At 35.0% G+C, this 24,498-nt stretch overlaps 1 protein-coding gene across 2 annotated transcripts in view; it reads left to right on the plus strand.

Moving 5' to 3' along the window:
- Window positions 1-24,498, plus strand: part of LOC145675487 (uncharacterized) — a 184,349-nt gene that overhangs the window by 97,689 nt on the left and 62,162 nt on the right. For both annotated transcript variants that reach the window (XR_014129130.1, XM_081745928.1), the window contains exons 5-7: window positions 15,324-15,445; window positions 19,482-19,601; window positions 23,063-23,193. Coding sequence is in view for 1 of the 2 variants with exons in the window: in XM_081745928.1 (XP_081602054.1) it covers window positions 15,324-15,445; window positions 19,482-19,601; window positions 23,063-23,193 (373 nt within the window). In the remaining variant the exon portion in view is untranslated. The remainder of the gene's footprint in view (window positions 1-15,323; window positions 15,446-19,481; window positions 19,602-23,062; window positions 23,194-24,498) is intronic.

A 24,498-nucleotide genomic window follows, 5' to 3' on the forward strand; every position in this document is an offset into this window, starting at 1 on the left:
GCAAGTGAATGATAATGGAAGAATTGGTGGAATGAGAATTATTTCTCTTCTCTTATAAAATGAAATCTTTTAGTCTAACGTCTAACGATTATGTCCTTTAGGCTAAGCGAGACGAATGATTAAGGCAAATGAATGATAATGGAAGAATTGGTGGAATGAGAATTATTTCTCCTCTCTTATAAAATGAAATCTTTTAGTTTAACGTCCTACGATTATGTCCTTTATGCTAGGGGAGACGGATGATTAAGGCAAGTGAATGATAATGGAAGAATTGGTGGAATGAGAATTATTTCTCTTCTCTTATAAAATGAAATCTTTTAGTCTAACGTCTAACGATTATGTCCTTTATGCTAAGGGAGACGAATGATTAAGGCAAGTGAATGATGATGGAAGAATTGGTGGAATGAGAATTATTTCTCTTCTCTTATAAAATGAAATCTTTTAGTTTAACGTCCAATGATTATGCCCTTTAGGCTAAGGGAGACGGATGATTAAGGCAAGTGAATGATGATGGAAGAATTGGTGGAATGAGAATTATTTCTCTTCTCTTATAAAATGAAATCTTTTAGTTTAACGTCCTACTATTATGTCCTTTATGCTAAGGGAGACGGATGATTAAGGCAAGTGAATGATGATGGAAGAATTGGTGGAATGAGAATTATTTCTCTTCTCTTATAAAATGAAATCTTTTAGTCTAACGTCTAACGATTATGTCCTTTAGGCTAGGGGAGACGAATGATTAAGGCAAGTAAATGATGATGGAAGAATTGGTGGAATGAGAATTATTTCTCTTCTCTTATAAAATGAAATCTTTTAGTTTAACGTCCAATGATTATGCCCTTTAGGCTAAGGGAGACGGATGATTAAGGCAAGTGAATGATGATGGAAGAATTGGTGGAATGAGAATTATTTCTCTTCTCTTATAAAATGAAATCTTTTAGTTTAACGTCCAACGATTATGTCCTTTAGTCTAAGGGAGACGGATGATTAAGGCAAGTGAATGATGATGGAAGAATTGGTGGAATGAGAATTATTTCTCTTCTCTTATAAAATGAAATCTTTTAGTTTAACGTCCTACGATTATGTCCTTTATGCTAAGGGAGACGGATGAATAAGGCAAGTGAATGATAATGGAAGAATTGGTGGAATGAGAATTATTTCTCTTCTCTTATAAAATGAAATCTTTTAGTCTAACGTCTAACGATTATGTCCTTTAGGCTAAGGGAGACGAATGATTAAGGCAAATGAATGATAATGGAAGAATTGGTGGAATGAGAATTATTTCTCTTCTCTTATAAAATGAAATCTTTTAGTTTAACGTCCAATGATTATGCCCTTTAGGCTAAGGGAGACGGATGATTAAGGCAAGTGAATGATGATGGAAGAATTGGTGGAATGAGAATTATTTCTCTTCTCTTATAAAATGAAATCTTTTAGTTTAACGTCCAACGATTATGTCCTTTAGTCTAAGGGAGACGGATGATTAAGGCAAGTGAATGATGATGGAAGAATTGGTGGAATGAGAATTATTTATCTTCTCTTATAAAATGAAATCTTTTAGTTTAACGTCCAATGATTATGTCCTTTAGGCTAAGGGAGACGGATGATTAAGGCAAGTGAATGATGATGGAAGAATTGGTGGAATGAGAATTATTTCTCTTCTCTTATAAAATGAAATCTTTTAGTTTAACGTCCAATGATTATGTCCGTTAGGCTAAGGGAGACGGATGATTAAGGCAAGTGAATGATGATGGAAGAATTGGTGGAATGAGAATTATTTCTCTTCTCTTATAAAATGAAATCTTTTAGTTTAACGTCCAATGATTATGTCCTTTAGTCTAAGGGAGACGGATGATTAAGGCAAGTGAATGATGATGGAAGAATTGGTGGAATGAGAATTATTTCTCTTCTCTTATAAAATGAAATCTTTTAGTTTAACGTCCAATGATTATGCCCTTTAGGCTAAGGGAGACGGATGATTAAGGCAAGTGAATGATGATGGAAGAATTGGTGGAATGAGAATTATTTCTCTTCTCTTATAAAATGAAATCTTTTAGTTTAACGTCCAACGATTATGTCCTTTAGTCTAAGGGAGACGGATGATTAAGGCAAGTGAATGATGATGGAAGAATTGGTGGAATGAGAATTATTTCTCTTCTCTTATAAAATGAAATCTTTTAGTTTAACGTCCAATGATTATGCCCTTTAGGCTAAGGGAGACGGATGATTAAGGCAAGTGAATGATGATGGAAGAATTGGTGGAATGAGAATTATTTCTCTTCTCTTATAAAATGAAATCTTTTAGTTTAACGTCCAACGATTATGTCCTTTAGTCTAAGGGAGACGGATGATTAAGGCAAGTGAATGATGATGGAAGAATTGGTGGAATGAGAATTATTTCTCTTCTCTTATAAAATGAAATCTTTTAGTTTAACGTCCTACGATTATGTCCTTTATGCTAAGGGAGACGGATGATTAAGGCAAGTGAATGATAATGGAAGAATTGGTGGAATGAGAATTATTTCTCTTCTCTTATAAAATGAAATCTTTTAGTTTAACGTCCAATGATTATGTCCTTTAGTCTAAGGGAGACGGATGATTAAGGCAAGTGAATGATGATGGAAGAATTGGTGGAATGAGAATTATTTCTCTTCTCTTATAAAATGAAATCTTTTAGTTTAACGTCCAATGATTATGCCCTTTAGGCTAAGGGAGACGGATGATTAAGGCAAGTGAATGATGATGGAAGAATTGGTGGAATGAGAATTATTTCTCTTCTCTTATAAAATGAAATCTTTTAGTTTAACGTCCAACGATTATGTCCTTTAGTCTAAGGGAGACGGATGATTAAGGCAAGTGAATGATGATGGAAGAATTGGTGGAATGAGAATTATTTCTCTTCTCTTATAAAATGAAATCTTTTAGTTTAACGTCCAATGATTATGCCCTTTAGGCTAAGGGAGACGGATGATTAAGGCAAGTGAATGATGATGGAAGAATTGGTGGAATGAGAATTATTTCTCTTCTCTTATAAAATGAAATCTTTTAGTTTAACGTCCAACGATTATGTCCTTTAGTCTAAGGGAGACGGATGATTAAGGCAAGTGAATGATGATGGAAGAATTGGTGGAATGAGAATTATTTCTCTTCTCTTATAAAATGAAATCTTTTAGTTTAACGTCCAATGATTATGTCCTTTAGGCTAAGGGAGACGGATGATTAAGGCAAGTGAATGATGATGGAAGAATTGGTGGAATGAGAATTATTTCTCTTCTCTTATAAAATGAAATCTTTTAGTTTAACGTCCAACGATTATGTCCTTTAGTCTAAGGGAGACGGATGATTAAGGCAAGTGAATGATGATGGAAGAATTGGTGGAATGAGAATTATTTCTCTTCTCTTATAAAATGAAATCTTTTAGTTTAACGTCCAATGATTATGCCCTTTATGCTAAGGGAGACGGATGATTAAGGCAAGTGAATGATGATGGAAGAATTGGTGGAATGAGAATTATTTCTCTTCTCTTATAAAATGAAATCTTTTAGTTTAACGTCCAACGATTATGTCCTTTAGTCTAAGGGAGACGGATGATTAAGGCAAGTGAATGATGATGGAAGAATTGGTGGAATGAGAATTATTTCTCTTCTCTTATAAAATGAAATCTTTTAGTTTAACGTCCTACGATTATGTCCTTTATGCTAAGGGAGACGGATGATTAAGGCAAGTGAATGATAATGGAAGAATTGGTGGAATGAGAATTATTTCTCTTCTCTTATAAAATGAAATCTTTTAGTCTAACGTCTAACGATTATGTCCTTTAGGCTAAGGGAGACGAATGATTAAGGCAAATGAATGATAATGGAAGAATTGGTGGAATGAGAATTATTTCTCTTCTCTTATAAAATGAAATCTTTTAGTTTAACGTCCTACGATTATGTCCTTTATGCTAAGGGAGACGGATGATTAAGGCAAGTGAATGATGATGGAAGAATTGGTGGAATGAGAATTATTTCTCTTCTCTTATAAAATGAAATCTTTTAGTCTAACGTCTAACGATTATGTCCTTTAGGCTAAGGGAGACGAATGATTAAGGCAAGTGAATGATGATGGAAGAATTGGTGGAATGAGAATTATTTCTCTTCTCTTATAAAATGAAATCTTTTAGTTTAACGTCCAATGATTATGCCCTTTAGGCTAAGGGAGACGGATGATTAAGGCAAGTGAATGATGATGGAAGAATTGGTGGAATGAGAATTATTTCTCTTCTCTTATAAAATGAAATCTTTTAGTTTAACGTCCTACGATTATGTCCTTTATGCTAAGGGAGACGGATGATTAAGGCAAGTGAATGATGATGGAAGAATTGGTGGAATGAGAATTATTTCTCTTCTCTTATAAAATGAAATCTTTTAGTCTAACGTCTAACGATTATGTCCTTTAGGCTAAGGGAGACGAATGATTAAGGCAAGTGAATGATGATGGAAGAATTGGTGGAATGAGAATTATTTCTCTTCTCTTATAAAATGAAATCTTTTAGTTTAACGTCCAATGATTATGCCCTTTAGGCTAAGGGAGACGGATGATTAAGGCAAGTGAATGATGATGGAAGAATTGGTGGAATGAGAATTATTTCTCTTCTCTTATAAAATGAAATCTTTTAGTTTAACGTCCAACGATTATGTCCTTTAGTCTAAGGGAGACAGATGATTAAGGCAAGTGAATGATGATGGAAGAATTGGTGGAATGAGAATTATTTCTCTTCTCTTATAAAATGAAATCTTTTAGTTTAACGTCCAATGATTATGCCCTTTAGGCTAAGGGAGACGGATGATTAAGGCAAGTGAATGATGATGGAAGAATTGGTGGAATGAGAATTATTTCTCTTCTCTTATAAAATGAAATCTTTTAGTTTAACGTCCAATGATTATGTCCTTTAGGCTAAGGGAGACGGATGATTAAGGCAAGTGAATGATGATGGAAGAATTGGTGGAATGAGAATTATTTCTCTTCTCTTATAAAATGAAATCTTTTAGTTTAACGTCTAACGATTATGTCCTTTAGGCTAAGGGAGACGGATGATTAAGGCAAGTGAATGATGATGGAAGAATTGGTGGAATGAGAATTATTTCTCTTCTCTTATAAAATGAAATCTTTTAGTTTAACGTCCTACGATTATGTCCTTTATGCTAAGGGAGACGGATGATTAAGGCAAGTGAATGATAATGGAAGAATTGGTGGAATGAGAATTATTTCTCTTCTCTTATAAAATGAAATCTTTTAGTCTAACGTCTAACGATTATGTCCTTTAGGCTAAGCGAGACGAATGATTAAGGCAAATGAATGATAATGGAAGAATTGGTGGAATGAGAATTATTTCTCCTCTCTTATAAAATGAAATCTTTTAGTTTAACGTCCTACGATTATGTCCTTTATGCTAGGGGAGACGGATGATTAAGGCAAGTGAATGATAATGGAAGAATTGGTGGAATGAGAATTATTTCTCTTCTCTTATAAAATGAAATCTTTTAGTCTAACGTCTAACGATTATGTCCTTTAGGCTAAGGGAGACGAATGATTAAGGAAAGTGAATGATGATGGAAGAATTGGTGGAATGAGAATTATTTCTCTTCTCTTATAAAATGAAATCTTTTAGTTTAACGTCCAATGATTATGCTTTTTAGGCTAAGGGAGACGGATGATTAAGGCAAGTGAATGATGATGGAAGAATTGGTGGAATGAGAATTATTTCTCTTCTCTTATAAAATGAAATCTTTTAGTTTAACGTCCTACTATTATGTCCTTTATGCTAAGGGAGACGGATAATTAAGGCAAGTGAATGATGATGGAAGAATTGGTGGAATGAGAATTATTTCTCTTCTCTTATAAAATGAAATCTTTTAGTTTAACGTCCAACGATTATGTCCTTTAGTCTAAGGGAGACAGATGATTAAGGCAAGTGAATGATGATGGAAGAATTGGTGGAATGAGAATTATTTCTCTTCTCTTATAAAATGAAATCTTTTAGTTTAACGTCCAATGATTATGCCCTTTAGGCTAAGGGAGACGGATGATTAAGGCAAGTGAATGATGATGGAAGAATTGGTGGAATGAGAATTATTTCTCTTCTCTTATAAAATGAAATCTTTTAGTTTAACGTCCAATGATTATGTCCTTTAGGCTAAGGGAGACGGATGATTAAGGCAAGTGAATGATGATGGAAGAATTGGTGGAATGAGAATTATTTCTCTTCTCTTATAAAATGAAATCTTTTAGTTTAACGTCTAACGATTATGTCCTTTAGGCTAAGGGAGACGGATGATTAAGGCAAGTGAATGATGATGGAAGAATTGGTGGAATGAGAATTATTTCTCTTCTCTTATAAAATGAAATCTTTTAGTTTAACGTCCTACGATTATGTCCTTTATGCTAAGGGAGACGGATGATTAAGGCAAGTGAATGATAATGGAAGAATTGGTGGAATGAGAATTATTTCTCTTCTCTTATAAAATGAAATCTTTTAGTCTAACGTCTAACGATTATGTCCTTTAGGCTAAGCGAGACGAATGATTAAGGCAAATGAATGATAATGGAAGAATTGGTGGAATGAGAATTATTTCTCCTCTCTTATAAAATGAAATCTTTTAGTTTAACGTCCTACGATTATGTCCTTTATGCTAGGGGAGACGGATGATTAAGGCAAGTGAATGATAATGGAAGAATTGGTGGAATGAGAATTATTTCTCTTCTCTTATAAAATGAAATCTTTTAGTCTAACGTCTAACGATTATGTCCTTTAGGCTAAGGGAGACGAATGATTAAGGCAAGTGAATGATGATGGAAGAATTGGTGGAATGAGAATTATTTCTCTTCTCTTATAAAATGAAATCTTTTAGTTTAACGTCCAATGATTATGCTTTTTAGGCTAAGGGAGACGGATGATTAAGGCAAGTGAATGATGATGGAAGAATTGGTGGAATGAGAATTATTTCTCTTCTCTTATAAAATGAAATCTTTTAGTTTAACGTCCTACTATTATGTCCTTTATGCTAAGGGAGACGGATGATTAAGGAAAGTGAATGATGATGGAAGAATTGGTGGAATGAGAATTATTTCTCTTCTCTTATAAAATGAAATCTTTTAGTCTAACGTCTAACGATTATGTCCTTTAGGCTAGGGGAGACGAATGATTAAGGCAAGTAAATGATGATGGAAGAATTGGTGGAATGAGAATTATTTCTCTTCTCTTATAAAATGAAATCTTTTAGTTTAACGTCCAATGATTATGCCCTTTAGGCTAAGGGAGACGGATGATTAAGGCAAGTGAATGATGATGGAAGAATTGGTGGAATGAGAATTATTTCTCTTCTCTTATAAAATGAAATCTTTTAGTTTAACGTCCAACGATTATGTCCTTTAGTCTAAGGGAGACGGATGATTAAGGCAAGTGAATGATGATGGAAGAATTGGTGGAATGAGAATTATTTCTCTTCTCTTATAAAATGAAATCTTTTAGTTTAACGTCCAATGATTATGCCCTTTAGGCTAAGGGAGACGGATGATTAAGGCAAGTGAATGATGATGGAAGAATTGGTGGAATGAGAATTATTTCTCTTCTCTTATAAAATGAAATCTTTTAGTTTAACGTCCAACGATTATGTCCTTTAGTCTAAGGGAGACGGATGATTAAGGCAAGTGAATGATGATGGAAGAATTGGTGGAATGAGAATTATTTCTCTTCTCTTATAAAATGAAATCTTTTAGTTTAACGTCCAATGATTATGCCCTTTAGGCTAAGGGAGACGGATGATTAAGGCAAGTGAATGATGATGGAAGAATTGGTGGAATGAGAATTATTTCTCTTCTCTTATAAAATGAAATCTTTTAGTTTAACGTCCAACGATTATGTCCTTTAGTCTAAGGGAGACGGATGATTAAGGCAAGTGAATGATGATGGAAGAATTGGTGGAATGAGAATTATTTCTCTTCTCTTATAAAATGAAATCTTTTAGTTTAACGTCCTACGATTATGTCCTTTATGCTAAGGGAGACGGATGATTAAGGCAAGTGAATGATAATGGAAGAATTGGTGGAATGAGAATTATTTCTCTTCTCTTATAAAATGAAATCTTTTAGTCTAACGTCTAACGATTATGTCCTTTAGGCTAAGGGAGACGAATGATTAAGGCAAATGAATGATAATGGAAGAATTGGTGGAATGAGAATTATTTCTCTTCTCTTATAAAATGAAATCTTTTAGTTTAACGTCCAATGATTATGCCCTTTAGGCTAAGGGAGACGGATGATTAAGGCAAGTGAATGATGATGGAAGAATTGGTGGAATGAGAATTATTTCTCTTCTCTTATAAAATGAAATCTTTTAGTTTAACGTCCAACGATTATGTCCTTTAGTCTAAGGGAGACGGATGATTAAGGCAAGTGAATGATGATGGAAGAATTGGTGGAATGAGAATTATTTATCTTCTCTTATAAAATGAAATCTTTTAGTTTAACGTCCAATGATTATGTCCTTTAGGCTAAGGGAGACGGATGATTAAGGCAAGTGAATGATGATGGAAGAATTGGTGGAATGAGAATTATTTCTCTTCTCTTATAAAATGAAATCTTTTAGTTTAACGTCCAATGATTATGCCCTTTAGGCTAAGGGAGACGGATGATTAAGGCAAGTGAATGATGATGGAAGAATTGGTGGAATGAGAATTATTTCTCTTCTCTTATAAAATGAAATCTTTTAGTTTAACGTCCAACGATTATGTCCTTTAGTCTAAGGGAGACGGATGATTAAGGCAAGTGAATGATGATGGAAGAATTGGTGGAATGAGAATTATTTCTCTTCTCTTATAAAATGAAATCTTTTAGTTTAACGTCCAATGATTATGTCCTTTAGGCTAAGGGAGACGGATGATTAAGGCAAGTGAATGATGATGGAAGAATTGGTGGAATGAGAATTATTTCTCTTCTCTTATAAAATGAAATCTTTTAGTTTAACGTCCAATGATTATGCCCTTTAGGCTAAGGGAGACGGATGATTAAGGCAAGTGAATGATGATGGAAGAATTGGTGGAATGAGAATTATTTCTCTTCTCTTATAAAATGAAATCTTTTAGTTTAACGTCCAATGATTATGTTCTTTAGGCTAAGGGAGACGGATGATTAAGGGAAGTGAATGATGATGGAAGAATTGGTGGAATGAGAATTATTTCTCTTCTCTTATAAAATGAAATCTTTTAGTTTAACGTCCAATGATTATGTCCTTAGGCTAAGGGAGACGGATGATTAAGGCAAGTGAATGATGATGGAAGAATTGGTGGAATGAGAATTATTTCTCTTCTCTTATAAAATGAAATCTTTTAGTTTAACGTCCAATGATTATGTCCTTTAGTCTAAGGGAGACGGATGATTAAGGCAAGTGAATGATGATGGAAGAATTGGTGGAATGAGAATTATTTCTCTTCTCTTATAAAATGAAATCTTTTAGTTTAACGTCCAATGATTATGCCCTTTAGGCTAAGGGAGACGGATGATTAAGGCAAGTGAATGATGATGGAAGAATTGGTGGAATGAGAATTATTTCTCTTCTCTTATAAAATGAAATCTTTTAGTTTAACGTCCAACGATTATGTCCTTTAGTCTAAGGGAGACGGATGATTAAGGCAAGTGAATGATGATGGAAGAATTGGTGGAATGAGAATTATTTCTCTTCTCTTATAAAATGAAATCTTTTAGTTTAACGTCCAATGATTATGCCCTTTAGGCTAAGGGAGACGGATGATTAAGGCAAGTGAATGATGATGGAAGAATTGGTGGAATGAGAATTATTTCTCTTCTCTTATAAAATGAAATCTTTTAGTTTAACGTCCAACGATTATGTCCTTTAGTCTAAGGGAGACGGATGATTAAGGCAAGTGAATGATGATGGAAGAATTGGTGGAATGAGAATTATTTCTCTTCTCTTATAAAATGAAATCTTTTAGTTTAATGTCCTACGATTATGTCCTTTATGCTAAGGGAGACGGATGATTAAGGCAAGTGAATGATGATGGAAGAATTGGTGGAATGAGAATTATTTCTCTTCTCTTATAAAATGAAATCTTTTAGTCTAACGTCTAACGATTATGTCCTTTAGGCTAAGGGAGACGAATGATTAAGGCAAGTGAATGATGATGGAAGAATTGGTGGAATGAGAATTCTTTCTCTTCTCTTATAAAATGAAATCTTTTAGTTTAACGTCCAATGATTATGCCCTTTAGGCTAAGGGAGACGGATGATTAAGGCAAGTGAATGATGATGGAAGAATTGGTGGAATGAGAATTATTTCTCTTCTCTTATAAAATGAAATCTTTTAGTTTAACGTCCTACGATTATGTCCTTTATGCTAAGGGAGACGGATGATTAAGGCAAGTGAATGATGATGGAAGAATTGGTGGAATGAGAATTATTTCTCTTCTCTTATAAAATGAAATCTTTTAGTCTAACGTCTAACGATTATGTCCTTTAGGCTAAGGGAGACGAATGATTAAGGCAAGTGAATGATGATGGAAGAATTGGTGGAATGAGAATTATTTCTCTTCTCTTATAAAATGAAATCTTTTAGTTTAACGTCCAATGATTATGCCCTTTAGGCTAAGGGAGACGGATGATTAAGGCAAGTGAATGATGATGGAAGAATTGGTGGAATGAGAATTATTTCTCTTCTCTTATAAAATGAAATCTTTTAGTTTAACGTCCAACGATTATGTCCTTTAGTCTAAGGGAGACGGGTGATTAAGGCAAGTGAATGATGATGGAAGAATTGGTGGAATGAGAATTATTTCTCTTCTCTTATAAAATGAAATCTTTTAGTTTAACGTCCTACGATTATGTCCTTTAGTCTAAGGGAGACGGATGATTAAGGCAAGTGAATGATAATGGAAGAATTGGTTAAATGAGAATTATTTCTCTTCTCTTATAAAATGAAATCTTTTAGTCTAACGTCTAACGATTATGTCCTTTAGGCTAAGGGAGACGAATGATTAAGGCAAATGAATGATAATGGAAGAATTGGTGGAATGAGAATTATTTCTCTTCTCTTATAAAATGAAATCTTTTAGTTTAACGTCCTACGATTATGTCCTTTATGCTAAGGGAGACGGATGATTAAGGCAAGTGAATGATAATGGAAGAATTGGTGGAATGAGAATTATTTCTCTTCTCTTATAAAATGAAATCTTTTAGTCTAACGTCTAACGATTATGTCCTTTAGGCTAAGGGAGACGAATGATTAAGGCAAATGAATGATAATGGAAGAATTGGTGGAATGAGAATTATTTCTCTTCTCTTATAAAATGAAATCTTTTAGTTTAACGTCCTACGATTATGTCCTTTATGCTAAGGGAGACGGATGATTAAGGCAAGTGAATGATAATGGAAGAATTGGTGGAATGAGAATTATTTCTCTTCTCTTATAAAATGAAATCTTTTAGTCTAACGTCTAACGATTATGTCCTTTAGGCTAAGGGAGACGAATGATTAAGGCAAATGAATGATAATGGAAGAATTGGTGGAATGAGAATTATTTCTCTTCTCTTATAAAATGAAATCTTTTAGTTTAACGTCCTACGATTATGTCCTTTGTGCTAAGGGAGACGGATGATTAAGGGAAGTGAATGATAATGGAAGAATTGGTGGAATGAGAATTATTTCTCTTCTCTTATAAAATGAAATCTTTTAGTCTAACGTCTAACGATTATGTCCTTTAGGCTAAGGGAGACGAATGATTAAGGCAAATGAATGATAATGGAAGAATTGGTGGAATGAGAATTATTTATCTTCTCTTATAAAATGAAATCTTTTAGTTTAACGTCCAATGATTATGTCCTTTAGTCTAAGGGAGACGGATGATTAAGGGAAGTGAATGGTGATGGAAGAATTGGTGGAATGAGAATTATTTCTCTTCTCTTATAAAATGAAATCTTTTAGTTTAACGTCCTACGATTATGTCCTTTATGCTAAGGGAGACGGATGATTAAGGCAAGTGAATGATAATGGAAGAATTGGTGGAATGAGAATTATTTCTCTTCTCTTATAAAATGAAATCTTTTAGTCTAACGTCTAACGATTATGTCCTTTAGGCTAAGGGAGACGAATGATTAAGGCAAATGAATGATAATGGAAGAATTGGTGGAATGAGAATTATTTCTCTTCTCTTATAAAATGAAATCTTTCAGTTTAACGTCCAACGATTATGTCCTTTAGTCTAAGGGAGACGGATGATTAAGGCAAGTGAATGATGATGGAAGAATTGGTGGAATGAGAATTATTTCTTTTCTCTTATAAAATGAAATCTTTCAGTTTAACGTCCAACGATTATGTCCTTTAGTCTAAGGGAGACGGATGATTAAGGCAAGTGAATGATGATGGAAGAATTGGTGGAATGAGAATTATTTCTCTTCTCTTATAAAATGAAATCTTTCAGTTTAACGTCCAACGATTATGTCCTTTAGTCTAAGGGAGACGGATGATTATGGCAAGTGAATGATGATGGAAGAATTGGTGGAATGAGAATTAAGAGGAAACGAGAGTACCCCGAGAAAATCCAGGGACACAATGTTGTCCACAGGGATCGAACTAGGGATCCCATGCACCAGAAATAAGCGATCTACCACTGAGCCACTGTGCCCCCGTTGATCAGTATACACTAAAATAGTAATAGCGACTAGCTGTTTTCTGGAATGAATTAAGCGTCTGAAGAATACAGGGTGTCTCAAAAGTTCCCTGACATAGAGTAACTCTGTTATTATCAGAGTTACAACAAAATGTAAGAGGGGAAACCATCTCCAAATATGTTTTCAATCTAAAGTGAAGGAATTTTTTAAGTCGGACAAGCTGTTTGGGCTGTACACTCTTTATTCGCCCAATGTTAAATGAAAATGCAACGCTGCCATTTACCTGGACCCACAACATAAGTGAATGAAGTTACTGTCTTTTTACGTTAACGTGTCGATGTCCAGCCCCCATTTCAAACATTGACTTCATTCACTTATGTTATGGACCCAGGTAAATGGTAACGTTGCATTTTCATTTAATATTGGCGCATAAAGAGTGTACGCATCGAACGACTCGTCCGATTTTTTTTTTTTTTTAATTCTTCACTTAAGATTGAAAATATCATATTTGGAGAAGTTTTCCCTCTTACATTTTGTTGTAACTCTGATAACAACCTATGTTAGGAAACTTTTGAGACACCCTGTATATTTAATCTCTATTCTTATGCCCTTACTAAATATAAAAGTCGTAGTAATTCACTACCTCTTCCCGGTTTCAATATTTATTCAGAAAATATTATGTCATACTAACCAAACTCCTGCTGTGTACATGACACTGCTACTTCTTAGAAGTGAACATATTGTGCATTGCTACTTAGGTTTTCCTGTATAAAAATCAGTGGCGGCTGGTACTATATGTTGCATGGTTGTGCAACTGGATATTTCTTTAATACTAAAGATATTTTTAAGTATTAAAGTAGTGTATCAGTAAAAAATAAACCTTTGCTCTTGAGCGCAAAACAGTATTGATGCATTGCTAAAAAAAAATAATTAAAAAAACTGAAAGAAAGAGAGTGATATACAAATCCAGTGGCAGCAAGCGTTGCCACTGGAAGCAGTAACATTGAGCATATGGCAGCAAGCTCCTATCTCTTAACATGAGGAAGTGGATTTATTCTTGCATCGCTGCTATCCTCTCGTATTATGCGTTTGCAGTTGCTATTTCGTTGCAACTGTTATATAGTCAGCTTCTGAAGTAGTTACGAATTCCTCCGTTTGGCAGCACTTGACTCAATTGATAGGTTGAGTGAGATATAGACGTTTGGAAGAAAGAAGTTAGTCACCAAACAGAAACTCGCAAAGAGCAAATACGCGTCTGGTGGTAGCAGGAGCGGATCCAAGCTGAATATTTGGGGGAGGGCAGTCGTTCGAAGTCAATAGATTTTATTTTACATTTATAATACAAAGGTAAAAATTCTTGGGATAGATTTTATTTTTAAAATAAAAAAATATCCTATTCTGGGGGAGGGGAAGGGGGGCGATCGTGACTCGAAGAAGAGAATGTCTTACTACTGGTCTAATTCCTAGCTGTGTGTCGCTCGTGCACATGATCCCGTGTTCAATTTCCGGCGGAGAGCATAAAAAATTAATCTCAAATTATTCACTTTCAATACTCATCTGTCTTCCTTAGGCTAAATTGCTGGAATGTTAAACTATTATTTTTTTTCATTTTCGAAGGAAAAAATCTTATTTTTCATGCTTCTTTATAATAGAACAGCAGGCAAAAATACGTAGTTACTGAAAATGAACTCTTTGTCCCTTATATGCATACAAAGAAATGCTAACAATATGCATATTGTCGGAGGAGAGAAGTGTTTTTGTACCTTAAAGAAAATAAAGCGAAAAATATTTGTAGTAGCGATGCTTTCTATTCAGAAAAACTTGGCGAGCAGCATTTCAGATTTCAATGAAGTCATAGAAGAATTTGAAGCTCGAAAAGAACGAAGAAAGACCTTCTATTCTAAAATAATGCATAGTTTACTTGTTTAACTGTGTGCATGAATATGTGCAATTTTCTTGCCTTTTTTTTCTTTTTGGGTTAACGATATGGCTTACAGCACATGCTATATATTCGATTTATCTCTTGTTCAATAACATGAACGTAGAAGTTTTTGTATATAAATAGTGGATAAACGTACATTGATAGTGGTTGTTTGAAAAAAAAAAAGGAAATAACTTATATATTAAATCAATATTAGAGAATACATTTTAATCAATAAATATACAAGTGGAGCTTATAAGGACTTTCCTCTTCATATTTCCTGAATATTTTTTGGATAAGACTCAAGAATGCTGGGGGGAGGGGAACACTTGCGCGTAACTACATACCTTTGATATTGCAACATTGCAACCGGTACTTCTACAGACCACGAACCGCTACTGATAAAAATGCTTCAGACATATTTTTTTCCTATACGAGTATATAGTTTAAAATATTCCCTATTTTCCATATACGGAAGAAACCTACTTACGAATTAACGAATTACTGAAGATTGTTCTTTCTGAGTTTATCTAAGTTACGCTGTCCCACACTGAAGAGCTGAAGTCTCATCTGTCAGCACTGACGGAATTCGAATTTGTAACCGTGGTCACTGAAAGAGTATGCATTAATGATAAGGTTATAGTGTAGTCCCACCAAAGACTTGTGAGTATTTACTTTTTCACAAAATAAATGTTAACTAAAAATTCATGTTTAACTAAGTTATGTTTTCTCATTTACAGATACCACTACTTTAAAAGACTCCGAAATTAAAGAAATCGAGGAGAAAGTAAATGAGAAGATCAGAGAATCTACGCCAGTAACAGTCAAAGTTTATCAAGAAGGAGATCCAGAATTAGACACGGTTAGTAATTATATTGTAGCTGAGTGGTTAAGTGATTTTCTTTCCAGGATTATTTCTTTGTCATACAGAGTTTTCGGCGTTAACTCGCTGAGTCAGAGGAGTTACTGCTTCTTTTAAGAGAGAGAGAGGAGGGGGATAGATTTGGAGATAAAAATAGCTCGAGTTTTCGAAATATATTTACCAGTTTATTCTCGTGTCGTTTTCCAGCGATCCTAGGCTGATGTCCGGTATGACACTGTTTCGGTCCGATTTTTGAGTGCATATTTTCGAATCTGTATGATAGATTTTCATAATGGTGAAGGAATGTCAATACAACCAGAACCAAAAGCATGAGATTTTTTTAAAAGGATAACCAAGAAGTATGAAATATTAGGTGCTCTGACCACAGATTACTCGAATGTACACTCATGTCCAAAATTATTGTCGCATATCTATAATTGCCTTCTTGTAAGAATATAATTTGATAACGATTTTACAGGGTACTTTTAATACTGATACTATGTCTATAATCGGGAAATGTATATTTGTGGTAAATTTCATAGGAAAAGAATTATAAATACGAAAATTAGGATGAGTAAAACAAAATGTTGCTAAGTGAACAATAAATTTTTATTTTCGTTTTATTGTTCTTATTTACTGCTCTTTTGACAGGAAATTTGCCACATACATGTCTTTGCCAATTATACACATACTAACATTATAAGAAATACTGGGCGAATTCGTTATCAAATTATATTCCTACAACAACATATTTATAGACATGCGACAATAATTTTGGACATGAGTGTACAACTTTTCGAGTATAAATCATAGTTGTAGCTAGAGCCAAGACGTTTAGTTTTGTTATATTTTGTCTTACCTCTGACAGTAAGAGACACCTTCTGTTCTGCCGTACTATGAACCATAATTTTCCAAAAAGGCGTAACCAGATCAAACTACTAGAAGAAAGAACCTAACCATTTCTCTGAAAAGTATGTGGTCTTCCAGTATGTGGCATTTATTCATAAAATCATTCCTTATTGCCGATTGGTTATCTATGTAGATTTCATCTCATATACAAATAAATGCATTATATTTTAACGTGAAACTTCTGCTGTATAACTACGCTCCAGGTGCAACAGCTCTTGGGGATCCGGCCCAGCACCAACTGACTTTTGGCACTCACATCTTTGGAATGATTAGTGGTCAGAATATCGGCTCCCCCCACTGTTAATGCCGGCTTTCTAGACCGAAGTTTGCTGCTTCTTCTTTCAAGTAGCTCCCAGTTGTTATAACGCCGTGTGGACGTCGCAATATCATCATCATCTCGTGAGTACTAACAGTCATCCATCTTCCCTTTGACCAGACTTCGCTGATCTCATGAGAAATGTATACCAGTGCCACCAGAACGTTGATATATCTATAAGTACGAGTCACTAGTTAATTTCAAAAGAAAATACGTTATGTACTAACAGTAGAGAAGAAAACTCGAACGAGGCGCACCTAATTTAAAAGCAAAACTATAAAGACATCCCATGAACCAGTTCCAAAACAGCCAAAACCAGCACTGCATCAGAAAAGATCCTCCTATGTGTTTGGTGGACTGCTTGCGGCATCGTGCATCGCGAACTGGCACCAACTGCTCAGAGCATCAGTGCAACTGTGTACTGTCAGAAGTTGAGCCGTGTTCAAGAAAAACACAAAACTCTGGAGCCATCATTTCTAAATCGCAAAGGGGTCCTCCTGTTACAGAACAACGCTAAGCCCTACGTGGCTAGGATGACCCGGGACACCATCCTACGCCTTAGATGGGAAACACTATTGCATCCTCCATACTCCCCAGACATTGCACCGTCCCATTAAAACCTGTTCCATTTTTTGGACAATCACGTTAGAGGACGCCAGTTCAAATCCCTAGTAGAGGTGTAAAATGCACCTGATACTTTCTTCGCTTCACGGCCCACCAAGTTCTACCGCGATGGAATCTTTTACCTTCGAGAACGTTGGCAGAAGATCGTCGATGCTGATGGGGACTATTTTTGATCTTCCAGGTACGTCTTAGGTGACATATCGATGTTCGAAGACGGTGGTGGAAAAGCGATAGGACTTTCTTGGTTACCTTTATATTATGAATTACGAGGGGGGTATCGTAAAGTTTTAATTATCACCGGGAAATTATTAAAATATGATGATGAAATTTTGTCAGGGTTATATTTGGTTCTTCTGTTCATGATGTTAAGGAAATTAGCTCCTAATGATTGTTTATTTTTTTACAGGGTGTGCCAAAAGTGAGGAAGAGTAAGGTGGATAAGATTGAGGTTTACAGTGTGATAAAGTTTCTTCATTTGAAGGGTAATAATGTCAGACAAATTCATTTTGGTGTCCAAATCATACTGATATATCCACGTTTCATCCATGGTTACCAGACGCCCGAAAAAATCATCATCATCATCTAACAGCGTCAACATCTGTTGGGAAAGGTCACGCCGTGCTTGCTTCTGAAAAGGTGTCAGCGAACAAGGAACCCAGTGCGCAGATACCTTAAACATGTAAAGTTTATCATGAATAATTTTCCACATACTCCCATAACTGAAACCAGTCTTATTCGTAACCTTTTGGATGGTTACACGTTTGTCTTAAAGGATTAAATACTCCACTTTCTTCACAGTGGCCACATCATCCGTCAGGGATGATCTTCCAGGTCTTGGGTCGTCTGTGAGGAACATTTGACCTGTTTGGAATTTCCTTTTACACTTTACAATGATGTCATGAGATGGACAATCATCGCCAAACACAGCCTTCAACTTGTCAAGAATTTATCTGGCATTATTACCCTTCAAATGCAGAAACTTTATATAACACTGCGAGCCTCAGTCTTATCCATCTTGCACTTTGGTCACTTTTGGCACACCCTGTAAAAAATTAACAATCATTAGGAGATAATTTCCTTAACATCATGCATATAAGAACCAAGCATAACACTGAAAAAATTTCATCATCACAGGGTGTCTATCGGTCACGAAAGTCACGAAAGTCATGAAAAAGTCACGAAATCAGAAAAAGGTCATGAAAGTCAAGAAATTTAGCTTTATGGTCACGATTTTTTTATCTGTACGAATATAAGTACAAACTGGAAAATTTTATTGTATAAAACGTCAAAATTCACCGCCAAAAATGCCTATTGTCGGCTTTAGACGCTACCAAATCGCAAGCAAAGCATGCTTCTATCGCATGCATGAAAATTCGGCCTAATGCACATTCAAATTCGCTCTTGAGACTGTCCTTCGGCTGGGATCATTGAGCAGTGGCGATGCAAATCGCATCGCATTGCCGAAACTATCTACGCATCTAACCAGTTCATTCAACTGTTAGAAGATACCAACCTTTTATCACTCCAAGGAGCAGCCTTTGAAAGTAGAGATAAGATAAAAATAAATGCTGAAGAATATAGGTACTGTTATTAGTTTTTGAATGTTACGAAATTTTATGGTTCGGTGAAGAAAAGATTATAAAAAAGTCACGAAATATCATTTTGAAATTTTAGTAGACACCCTGTATGATATCTTAATAACTTCCTGGTAATAATTAAAATTTTACGATGTCCCCTTGTATTTCCTTTATTTTGAGTTACTAATTTTGTATTGTATCGTTGTTGTTGATTAGAGTTTAGCATTCCTTTCAGCAGCGATGCTATATGAGACATTGACCTAGAGCTTAATGTGCGATCCAAACCACAGGAGTATTGTACCGTTCTACACCATTCAGATAGTTTCAAATTTCATCATTCATTCAGGTGCTAGATTTTACTTAAAGGTTGGATAAAATGCAAACGAAATATATATACACACACACACACTTCTTTTTTTTTAAAAATATATATATATATATATAAATGCTTTTATACTGAATGTTTGTTGTCGCAGCGATTGTAAATGAGTATTATTTATGCAGTAAATGTTTTAATTCTTGTTGCGGTACATGTTTTCAATGACATGCTGGTTAAGTAATTAAAAAAAAAAAAAAAAAAAAAACTCATAATTTTTGTGTTCTGTTCCAGGCAAGATCCCCTCGAGGCTTGCCGGACGACTACAAAGGTCCAGTGCGAATCGTTACCATTGAAGGTTTGGAAGATAATATGTGTTGTGGAACGCATGTATCAAACCTCTCTCATTTACAGGTATGCGTAATGTACTGTATACTTTATTTTAGTAGAACGTGCCACTATTATGGATCAAGACTGAGGAAGACAATGATAATGGTGGAATGACGAAAATTAGAAACCCCACGCACACAATATTTCACCATTACAAATGCCACTTGGCGGGAGCTGGACTCGAATCAGGGATGCCACGCACAGCATTCTAGCCAACAATGTTATAAAATAGAGGATCTGTCCATATGAATCTTCTTCCTATGAACTCAATGAAGCCAAAAGACAACTGAGTATCGGCACGTCTACTCTCGTTTCTGCCACGATCAAAACATTGCAATCTTATTGGGCGGAGTAGGAGTGGCGAAACTGTGACGTATGGCTTCACTATTTTGTTGTATAGGCAGATCCTTTATTTTATAACGTCTTTGATTCTAGCCCTGCCTGTTGGTCTAGTGGCTAGTTTGTGTGTCTTTGGTGGAGGTGGTCCTGGATTCGACTCCTGGTGAGAAAGTACAAAGATGCATCCGTTTCCTTGAGCCTATTTCATAAACGTGGGACGTTAAACCTAAAAAAGTGAGTGCTGTACCACTGAGCCATAGAACCTAATTAGTTGCATACTTAATTTTAAAACGACGTTGTTGATATTCATTTAGCATCAGTTAATCATGATTCTGCTACAACAAATAATGAAATATTGACCAGTTAATGTATTCTTGCTGGAAACATTGCGGTAGATGAAACCAAAACACAGAGAAACTGGTTAGAACATTTGATAATATCATAAGCATTATAGGAAAATGGAAAGAAGCAGAATGAATACGAAAGGAAGAAAACGAGAACTTATGAACTGAAATAGTGGATTAACTATACATAATATATGGAGAAGGATATTCGATAACATGACCTGCCCACGTGAGCCTCCTAGATTTGATAACCCTAACAGTGTTTGGTAAACGATATAAATTAAATTCCTCGTTATGAAGTTTCCGCCATTCCCCATTCCCGTTCCTTTTGGGTCCGAATATGCGTTTCAGGATCTTGTTCTCAACTACTTTCAGTCTACGTTCTTCCCTCAGAGTAAGCGACCGTATTTCACAACCATACAGAACAATAGGCGTCATTATCGTTTTATATATATATAAGCTTCAGAATTCGCGACAAGAGATTTTGAAGTGAATAATAACACGAATTCCTTGCTTTTAGTCGACGTTTAATTTCGTCGTGAATATGGTTTTGGTCTGTTAATATTGATCCTAGATATATAAAGTTATATTGCTTTGCAAGTACTAATCTTGAGAATTCTATACAAAATCTCTACATAATGATTGTTAACGTGATTTTTTTTATTTGTTTATTTTGAAATGTTTTATTTTTCCTATATTTTGATAGTGTACATTTGTGTCCACACTTACTTAATTATTATGTACGCGTTGTCCAGTCGCGTACGCTGTCGCTATAGTATACGCTGTCGTTATCCCTAAACAGCGCAGCTATGAATGAGATTAATATACAATCTAGGCATTTCTCTCCGGGAAGGCATTTTCAAAGATTTATATTTTATCGCAGGAAGATTTTAAGTATTTTTTTTTCAAAGGGAAAGAAATTATCTCTTATTTAGTTCAGCGCCCCACGGTTATGTCCTTTATGCTAAATGATAAATGAAAATAAATGATTGTGAAATTAATTTTTATATGCTTTCCCTCCAGAAATCGAACCCAGGACCACATGCTCCAAAAATGCATATGCTAGCCGCTAGATCAGCGAGAAAAGTTTTTCAAAAGGAAGAGTTAGAGTATATTATAAAGGAGTAATAATGCCTGGAATCAATACTATTTGTTATTTATAAACTCCTATCTTAAATAACAGGTAGATGTAGGTGGATGCCCAAACCACTATAAAAGATCACTTAGTCAAAACAGATCCTTCCTCATCACATCATTTCGTCTTCAAAGTTGGTTGGACTGGAACTAAGCATCCCATTCAGCACCTACACTATGAGATGTGAACCTAGTGCTTAACGTGGGATCCGAACCACATGAGTTCCCACTGGGGGATCGAACCCTCGTCTTCTGCACCAATAACCATATACCGTATTTGCGCGATTATAGGCCGTTTTTTTCCCTAAATTTTGGCTTGAAAAATCATGATGCGGCCTATAATCGAGATTTACTCCCTCAGATCATAAATCGTCAACTTCAAAATGACATGTACTCGTATCTTGTGGGTTGAAATTAATATCATTACAAGATACTGTAGTTATGTTTGTAAACCATCAAAAACTTAAGAAGAAAATAGCAGAAAAACATTCCTTGTTAACAAAAATCGCCACCTTCTTTGGGTACCGGTAATAACTTACATTGGCACAAAAAGCACTTGTACTCTTAGTAGTTTTATTAACTTTTCGCAAAACCGTGCCATCTTGTTTGTACTCACCCAAATCACGCACAATCACTTCCCACTATTTCAGCATCACCAGCGTCTGATTCTTCATTGTGATGGACTATCCAGAATGCTGCTCAGAGCCACTATCACAAAGAAGGTCATCTTCACGAGTCGCCTTTAATTATGCGAGAGTTAAAGAAAGGGAGGAAGAGAGATACATCTCAAAGTACTGTCTAATTGAACTTTCTCGTAAATTTATTACTGCGGCCTATATTCGCCCAAATACGGTAGTCACAAGGAAGCTTTTCGTCTTCAGAGTTGCTTGACTGCAGCACTTGATCATACTTTTCAGCTGAAATGCGTGTTTGAGTGTGCTTACTTATAGTACTGTATATTTCTGAATCGCAGCCAGAGTTGTTGTTATCGTAAGTTTGTGCCCAGAAAGTAGGGAGTTGTCTTGCTTTTGCGACACATAATGTGGAGTTTTTGTTTACAGAACAGAATCACGAGCTTCCATTAACCTCTAACTTCACTCTCTACCCCTTGTCTACCACTTTAACGTTAAATGTTCGCTGATTCAGGGGACTTTTCCAGTAAGGAATCTAAGAATGATCTATGTCTGATTTGACTTTAGTGTAGTTTTGCAGTAAATTCTGAAAACACACCCAGTATGTGCTATATAGCTTTTGTAATCCTTTGTTCAACAAATAGGAGGTAGTCTTGGATTCAGAAATATACAGTATTTGCTTTATCATCATTTATGACAGACAATAGTATAGTTACGTATAGGTAGTCATATATAATAGAGCCTGTGTAATTTGGCTAGCTTTGGTACCACACAAAACGGGTAACTTTCTGTAGGATAATACTGTAAAACCTGTTTAATTAGCCCTTAAGGCTGTGTGATATATTAGTATAGTCATGTGCCATTATTATTCTGGAAGTTGGTGCCTTGCTGAATTGAACACTTCCTCTATTTCATACTTATTTGAACGTCTTAAATGTAATTAAACGGGTGGTCAATCTAACATGTTTTACTTGATTTTTTATAATTTCTGTTGTATTTGTTTTCCCTATAATATTATGTATTTCTAATGTTCTAGGTAGTAAAGCTCCTGTATGCTGAGAAAGGGAAGAAAAATAAAACCAATCTCCATTTTCTAGTTGGAAATAGAGTGTTAAAGTACCTGACCAAGTGTTTGGAAAGAGAACAGGGTCTTACGGCTCTTTTAAAGTAAGTAGATGCAAGATTTCAAATGCAGTAATAAATTAATCAGACACAAAATTTGACGATGGGTATCTCAGGAAAATGAAAGAAGAAAACTTCCTATAAACATCTGCATAATAATTTCAGAGCTAGAAGTTTTTAGAAGCAAGAGGAAAGTTAAACTAACTCAGATGTAATACTCATCTAGTGTAAAGGATCACTGATTCGATCCTAGGTTTTTTTTTTTATTATTATTATTATTATTTCTTTCTTCGGAGTTTACCCATTGTTTTACACTCATTTCACAAATTTTTCTATAATTGCTCGCCTCAATCCGCCATCTTTGTCCTACCGAACGTAACTTCATTTCAACAGTATGAAGCTGTATACTGTTAGAGCAGAATATATATATAGATGCGTATATGTATATAGTAACTGACAAAAAAATAATCCCTTTGGAGCAAGTTCTGTTCTGGTAGCAAATTAAACATATCAAAGGATTTTCATAGAGAACTTGTTAGGCATGTTAGTAGAGGTTTCTCCAAACAATATGGTTACTGTATAAAGAACGTTATGTAGTGAATGCGTGGAACTTGAGCTATTAGATAGTTCTTATATATAGGATGTTTCAAAATATTTTGAATTATTTCATCTCCTTATAATTTTTCTATTAATTGTGCAAATTATTTAAAGTTTACGGATAAAAATGTAATACAATTACTCACAAATACTAAATGTGAGTTACCTTTCTTACACTGCAGATATCAATTCGGTAACCCGATTCCTCCAGACCCGTTTCAGCATGTTTTCATCAACAGTTTGCTCTGCAGCAATAATAACGCCCTAGCAGTTCATGGACGTCTTGGGATAAACTCTTACGCGTCATATAGTTTTTCGGGACATTTGAAACTCTCACTGTAAACTTTTGAGGACTGGACTGAAAAGAGCTCGAATTCTCTTCACATTTTCCTCAAACGTGGAAGAACTATCAGACGAAGTTCCCTTGTAAATGCATTCTGTTGTCTTGAATTGCTGTTACCGTTTGTGAATGAAGCTCTTTGATTTTGGTTCTTTATAAAATTTTGTACGAAATTCACGCTAAATTCTCACAAAAGACCGACCAACATAAAATTGTAAAACACAAAATTTTTTATCTACACCACAGGTAGTCGCCTTGCAACTTATCAATCTGCCATCTGGCAGAAAAATTTCGAACTACCAGGACCGTGCCAAATAATATTCGAGGATGTGTTCAAAATCATTTTAATCCAATTTAATTGTCCATAGAGTTCTAATACTCATGGAACGATTTGTTATCGTTCATTCTCGCCT

Source organism: Thermobia domestica, chromosome 18 (genome assembly GCF_964235325.1).
Source record: "Thermobia domestica chromosome 18, izTheDome1.hap1.1, whole genome shotgun sequence".
Classification (NCBI taxonomy): Eukaryota; Metazoa; Arthropoda; class Insecta; order Zygentoma; family Lepismatidae; genus Thermobia; species Thermobia domestica.